The following is a 7,039-nucleotide window of genomic DNA, read 5'->3' on the forward strand; positions in this document are numbered from 1 at the left end:
GGTAGGCCTTTTCATGTCAAAGTCTCATTGCCACTAGCAGGCAACAATTTGGCAGCCGACTCTTTGAGGGCACAAGTGGAACAGGTGGCCATGATCAGGGCAACAGTGTCCAAAGCCCCAGCTGGTCTCCTGGCTTCACCCAGCACCGCAGGCCCAGGGCCCAGACTGAGCCCTCTCCCTCCAGCAGGCGGGGCCTGTAACCTCTTTGACCCCAGCCCCTGCCCCAGTCCTGCTCCCTTCTGCCCTGGCTCACTCCAGCCATGGGAGGGTTCAGGCCCAGGCCCCTAGGAATGTGGCAGGATGGGTGGGAGCATAGCACGTGCAGGGTCAGAGAGGAGCTCCCAGGCAAGGGCCACCTCCCAACTTGTGCCTCTCCACGCTCTCCCCAGGCGGATCCTCTAAGGTCCGCCCCCTCCAAGCATCAGGCCTTCACTGTGGGAAAGATGGAAGCTGACCTGAAGGCCCCAATGCAGCCGTAACAAAGGACAAAACATCCATGTGGATTGACTTGGAAATGGGTAGGTGGTATATTGTCAAATGCAAAAAAGCAATTTGCCTAAAGATATGTGTAGTATGATAGGATCTCTATCACACAATCTACAGGTATATTATATGAGCATCCCACTATATGAGTGTGGGTTTACATATATGCAAAGAATTGTGGCTGGAAAGACATGCAGGATACAGCTGACCCTGTTTCTCTGTGTGTAAATGAATGGATGGGCTAGCTGCAGAACCAGGAAGAAGGAAATATTTTTACTTTAACATCTCTGTATTTTGGTAATTTTAAAAATATGTTTATTGATTTTAGAGATAGAGGAAGGGAGGGAGAGGGAGAAACATCGATGTGTGAGAGAAACACCAATTGGTTGCCTCCCATATGTGCCCCAACCAGGGAGAGAACCTGAGCATGTGCCCTGACTGGGACTCGAACCCCCAACAATGCTCCACCCAACTGAGCCACACCAGCAAGGGCTTTTTTTTTTTTTTTTTTTTTTTGTATTTTTTTAAAAATTGAGTAGAATGTAAAGATACTAGTATCACATGCACAGCCTGGCCTCTAGCTCCACTACCCAGAACCTCCCCGCTGGTCCTGGCCTCCAGCCCCTTCCACAGCTTTATCCTGAACCCTGTCCTCTCTCCATTTGCCATTACCCTTTCTCTCCCTTTCGAGGCCCTGCTCCACTTGCTCCTCCTTTCCTTCCTCTCTCCTTCCATCTCTCAGGCCCTGCAGGCCGTAGCCTTGTCAAGCACCAGTGTGGTCCCTGGCAGTTCAAGGTCCATCCAGCTCCACATGCTGCTCTGGGGCTTCCTTCCCACCCTCACAGGCCCCAGACTTCTGCACTCAGCTTTCCCTGTAAGTTGGGTGTGTGTTCCAGAATCCCAGCAGGCGTCGACCCCTTCACCAGGGCCTTACAGCTCCCTCCCCAACAGGTGCTCTGCCTCGTTGGCCAGATGGGAGCCCTTCACAAGTCTCCCCCCAGGGGGCAGGCTGGGCCTGCTCCTCAGACCTGGAAGAAGGGCCTGGAAGTTCACCCCACACCCATCCTGGGCCATCTGCAGGTCCATGTGGGATGCAGGGCAGGAATCCTGGCCTAACTTCCCTGGGAACCAGAACGGGGAAGGGGAAAGCAGGGCAGAGTTCTTTGTAACATCTTCCCACACTCACACCGCCCTCGGGCTTGGGAGAGAGTGGAAGTTGATTGCTAACTCTCAAGAAACCACCCCTGTCCCCCTCAGAGTCTCACTCACCCAAGCCGTGTCTGGGAGATCTGACCCACTGCAACCTGAGCCATCCCTCAGCAGGGCTGGGCAGCTAGGGGTGAGTGCTGAGATGCTGGATGTTTCCCTCTTCCAAGAGAGGATGGATAAATGGGTCTGTGGATGGATTTGTGGGTATGTAGATGGGCAGATAAGCTGAAGGATGGATGGGTGGGTGGGTGGGTGGATGGGTGGATAAGTGGGTGGGCGGATGGATGAGTGGGAAAGTCAGTGGCAAAGTGTGTAAATGAATGGATGGGCTCACTACAGACTGGTTCAGGGGTAACTATTTCTCAAAGGAACTTTCTAAATCTCTGAAACATGAAGCCCTGGCACCCCCCAAAGGCCAGAGTCTCTAACTACCCATCTCCTCTACAGCACTGGACACCAACAATCCTGAGAACAAGGGACAGGACCTAGAGAAAGCTAGGGGTTCTGGGAAACAAAAACTCTAGCATCCGGTGCTGGCTTCTCCCCTGATTTGCTCTGGGACCTTGGGATTATTCAGCCTGCTGAGGCTCAATTTTCTTATCTGGAAAACTGAAGTAATCAAACCTGATACCTGCGTTGTTATGAGATTTAAACAAAATTACATGTGCAAAGTGTCTGAGATGGTTTTCTGGCATGTATCAGATGCTCAATGAATGTAGTTTCCCTCCCAGAGGCAACCCTAGGGCACACATGCGTGTTCACAGACACACGCACACATGCACCCCTCTCCAGCTCAGCAAGAAGGAGGGATAGAGGGAGAGACCCTAGGCCAGACCAGACCAGACCAGGAGAGGCAGAGAGAGACACATTTATTCTCCAGCATTTCTGTGCTCTGACAGGACTGGTCCAGCCTTAGTAGCCAGGGACTCAAAGAGTGGGGACTCATACAAAGGCCTTGAGGACCCCTGAGGCTCGGCCTCCTGGGCCTGGGCCTGGGCCAGCTGGGCTGTGTGCTCGAAGGCAGCCTGCAGCAGGTGAGAGGCAAGGCAGGTGGTCCAAGTGATGAGATAGGCCAAGTGCCAAGTGGTGGGCACTATCATTCTCTCCATCCACCAGTATAGATGCTTCGGCAGTGCCAATAGCTCCAGCACCACGTGGTTCTCCAGCAGAGCCTAGAAGGGGCAGGAGGATGGGCAGGTGGCCGCCACAAGCTCACATGGCTTCACTGGTCTCCCCACAGGGGGCAGCCCTGCTGCTAGCCCCCCAGCCCAGGCCTGGCCATGCCCAGTGCCCCAGGCCTGGCCTCAGCTGCCTGGCTTGCACCCTGCCAACCCACCTTGCTGGGCAGCAAGCCCAGGCTGCAGCGGTGGGCCTTCCAGCACAGCCTCCAGGTGAGCAGCAGCAGCAGCAAGATTGCCAGCATCAGGCTATGCAGACAGGACAGAAGAAGGTCCACCCAGGTGGTCACAGACAGGCCCAGCTGCTCCCAGGCGCCTAGCCACTTCAGGTCTAGGCCCAAGGCCCGGGCACAGCTCAGCATGCCCACCCACACTAGCCTGGGCACCGTCAGCACCAGCCACACAGGGACCTCTATCAGTGCCAGCCCAGCCTGTAGAACCCAGTCCACTGGGCAGGCTGCCAGCCTGGGCAGAGGGTGGGCCTCCTGGACCAGCCCTGACAGCCAGTGGTTGAAGAGAGCGATCTTGAGGAGCAGGAAGTTGTAGAGGTGGACCCGGTTCCGGACCAGCTGCAGGACACGGGAGAGACAACCATCACCCATCGTTGCTCACTCGGGGTAGGAACCCTCCCTGAGTTTTATTGTAGGGGCTGGGGCTTCCAGCTCAGTTTCCCTACACATAAGAATGATCTTTATCTGTTCACTTCGAAGGACTCAGGAGGGACATTTAGAGGGTGTCTCATAATTCATTTGGTTTTCTTTCCTGTGGATTTAAATAATTATTTATAATACAAAGGAAGCTGACTGGTGATGATGACCATGACGACGACGGCTCTATGGGGAGTGACCATCCCCCTCAGCCCTTTCTAATCCTGAAGGATTTGAGCCCAGACGGGTTTCTTCTCCCAAGCACCTGGGCTTTCCTGCACATCAGTTGCCACTTGGTGTCATGAGGACAGGTTGGAGCAAAGGGCAGCGTCATCAGAGGTAGAGAGACGTGAGGCATGGGAGATGGTGACGGAATTAATGTCTGACCTGCTGAGAGGGGTGAAAGTGAGGGAGGGGCCCAAGATGTCCAGATTTCTGTCTTGGGTGACAGGGTGGATATGTCTCCCACCCACTGGGAGGAAGAGTGGGGTTGGGTGAGGAAAGAATCTGTTAATGAGAGAGTTTCACTTGAGTCATGGAGCTGAATGGCCCCTCCACAGAGCTCTGAAGCCCCCAGCCCCTGAGTAAGAGCAACCCTCCAGTCTGTATCCATGTGTCCCAGTCCACAGTCTGAAGGGACAGGGTGAGAGGCAGCAATCTTGAGTTGGCTGCATGCCCCACCATAGGGGGGATCAGCAGAGCTGAGCGGGTAAAGCTACTCTGGGAAAGGAAGGGAACCCAGGAAGGGTGGGGGAAGAATTAGGATGGGGACAGGAAATGACAGCTGCCCTCCCCGCACTACCAGCAGCTGATAATTTTGAGACCAAAGAGTCGCCTACTGTATCCCACATCATCATATAAGACTGTTTATAGGAAAGAAAACAGAGGCTCAGAAAGGTAGAATAATTTGCCCAAAACCACACAGCTAAACAGTGGAGCAGCCAAGATCCAAATCCAATTGTCTGTTTCTTTTTACCACACCATTTAACCTCTCCTTTCTGTGCCACAGCACCAGACCCAGGGGACCTTCTTCTACTGAGGAGCTGTGATTTAGAGATGTGGCCCCAGGCATTTATGTTTTAAAAACAGGGATGAGAAAGGCAATGCTCAACCCACAGGAGTGCTTCTCTATAGAGAAAATTCTGGCACTGTGGCTTGGGGTGGGGCTTCTGGGAGCTGTCAGGTTACTGCAGGAGGCAGGCAGTCACCTCATCCCACCGCTCAGGACAGGCCACCAGGTCCAGCAGCTCTGAGGTGGCTGTGAAGGGCCAGGTGTGTGGCCCCTACCCCTCTCCTCCCCACCCCCCACTTACCAGCACTGAGAGCTTAACCACCAGCAGCAGATCCCCAAACAGCTGGATCCGAAGGGACACACAGCCTCCCCACCTGCTGTCCTCCCCCTCCTCTGTCTGGGAGAGGCAGGGTGACCTCACAGATACCACAGGGTGGGGGCCGAGTTACCATGGGAACCCAAACGCCACAAGAGACTTCCCTGAACCTGCCTCCCTCCCGCTTCCCTGCAAGAAAACTGGGGGATTTGTCTTCCAGCCTCCGTCCACTTCCTGGCTGGGGGCTGTCCCTAGGGACACCCACCCCATGAATTCAGCAGAAGCACTGGAGAAGGACCCCAGGGCCTGCCTCAGTCCGTGCCGACAGGAACAGGCTGCCCTCCCCACTTGCTTCCAACTCCCCGAGTTCCAAGGCCTGAGAAATAGGAATCTTGACCCCAAGGGCCACAGGTGAAAAAACGTTCAGAGGCAGAGGGAAGGCTCACCTGCCCAAAACTCAGGGCCCTACCTAAACCTCACTCCTGTTCATTCTTCTTGCATTTCACTAAGTTGGTCCCCAGTCACAAAGCAGAGGGATGAGGCTGTGACCTTTATTCTCAGATCTCAGTGACATTTTAGAGGTGTTATAGAACAGAGTTTGTCTACCCAGTGCTGGCCGAGCCAAACACTAAACACTGAGAATTGCAGAAGAGAAACGGTGGGTATTTTATGGGAGGCTAATGCTCAAAGGATGAACTCCCCGATGGCATGCAGGTTACAGATGGTAAAGCACGCAATCACAAGACACCGTTGTTTAGGGGTCTGGGTCGTGCCAGGGAACTTACTGCTTGGAGGTGAGGTCAGGGTAATAACTCATTTCCTCAGGTCTTGAGGACAGTTCTGTGAGGTCTTTCCCCACATCCCTTTGTCTGGTTTCATGGGAAAGTAGCCAGGGATTTGGTCTACCTTAGGGGTCAGGGACTGTACTGTAACTTAGGTGAAAATGTTACCTTCAGCCTGCCAGAGGTCGGGACCCGGAGACCATCAGTCAGGTCCCGCTCAGTCGCTCAGTGTCTGCTGCCTCAGGGATTGCTGACTGCGGGTGGGGAGGGGTTAGGTGTCTGAGGGAGAGGGAGAGAGCGAAAGAGAGAAATGATTCCTAGAGCTAGGATTTATAACTCAAGGTAAAGTCATAAGGTCCCTTGATTTCTGGGAAGAGAACAGGTGCTTCAGAGTGCCCTGGGGAGGGGCAGGTCCTGGGGGGAAAGAGGGCAAATCTGCTAAGTGAACCTCCTCAGGGCCACAGGAGGCAACAGGAGGTCACGAGAGACCTGGAGAATCTTGAAGACATTGCTAGAGCCCTTAATTAGGGTAAAAGGCTTAGAATTCTGGGAGAACCCAGAACCTTGATCATTGCTTTTCTGTCTGGGTTTCAGCCCATGGCCCCAGGGAGCTGCAGGATAGGGCTGTCTCGCCTTTGAGAAATCTTTAAAAGCACACCATCTGGGGCACAGGCCAGTCACTGTGAGAGCCGGGCTCCGGGGCAGAGAGGCCCTCTGGGCAAAGTGCACACAGTGCGATTTCAGTCCTCACTCCCTCCCTCGGCCGGGCACCCTTGCACAGGGCTCAGCATACCCAACTGTACATGGCAGCCTGCCATACGAGTCCCTGGAATGCAAGTGATGGCCTTTGCCCAGGGCAGTCCTGTTCATCCACTGGTTTACTCCGCTGGGGCAAGACTCGGGGTCTGGAAGGTGCAGTGTTCAAAGTCCCTCCACTCTATCCTCTGCCTTTGCACCTCCCCGACCCACGCACCCGTGGTGTGTCCAATGCTGTGGCACTGAGAGGTCACTGGGGCTTCAGAAAGGCCTCAGAGAGCTAAGTTTTGAAGGATGGGTAGGGCTTTTCCTGGGAAGGGAGTGTGAAGGATGGTCCAGGCAGAGGGAACAGCTTGATGTAAACAACTCAGTATCACTAGAGCATGAAGTGGAGGAGCACAAAGCAGGTGGTAAGGTTAGCAAGGGCCACATGTGTCAAGGAATATTCCGTTAAATGATAGGAGCCATTAAAGAGCAGAGGCAGCAAGGCAACTGGAGATCGCTGTGGGCTTTAGATCAGTCCCTCTGGCTGCATGAGGCATTTAGACGAGGGGCAAAGGGGTGAGCAGATCAGATAGGAACCCACTACAATAAAGTCTCCAGGCACAAGGTGATGGGAGCCTGGACTGGGGCTGTGGCGCTGAGAATGGAGAGAA

At 54.2% G+C, this 7,039-nt stretch overlaps 1 protein-coding gene across 1 annotated transcript; it reads right to left on the minus strand.

The window, feature by feature from the left end:
• Positions 1–2,561: 2,561 nt before the first annotated feature.
• Positions 2,562–6,432, minus strand: TMEM270 (transmembrane protein 270). Its single transcript, XM_054589157.1, has 4 exons — positions 6,421–6,432; positions 4,831–4,926; positions 3,029–3,439; positions 2,562–2,864 (listed from the first exon to the last, which is right to left on the minus strand). Exons 1-4 carry the CDS (start codon positions 6,430–6,432, stop codon positions 2,562–2,564), a joined length of 822 nt encoding a protein of 273 aa, XP_054445132.1.
• Between the last annotated feature and the right edge of the window lie 607 nt (positions 6,433–7,039).

The sequence above is a fragment of the Pteronotus mesoamericanus genome, unplaced genomic scaffold (assembly GCF_021234165.1).
Source record: "Pteronotus mesoamericanus isolate MK-2021 breed Mesoamerican mustached bat unplaced genomic scaffold, CSHL_Meso_final scaffold_167, whole genome shotgun sequence".
In the NCBI taxonomy this organism is placed as follows: domain Eukaryota; kingdom Metazoa; phylum Chordata; class Mammalia; order Chiroptera; family Mormoopidae; genus Pteronotus; species Pteronotus mesoamericanus.

Coding starts and splice junctions, on each gene's coding strand:
- TMEM270 (XM_054589157.1), bottom strand. Junction 3,440..4,830: donor TGGTTAAGCTCTCAGTGCTG/GTAAGTGGGGGG, acceptor CGTGTCCTGCAG/CTGGTCCGGAACCGGGTCCA. Junction 2,865..3,028: donor TGGGCTTGCTGCCCAGCAAG/GTGGGTTGGCAG, acceptor TGCCCCTTCTAG/GCTCTGCTGGAGAACCACGT.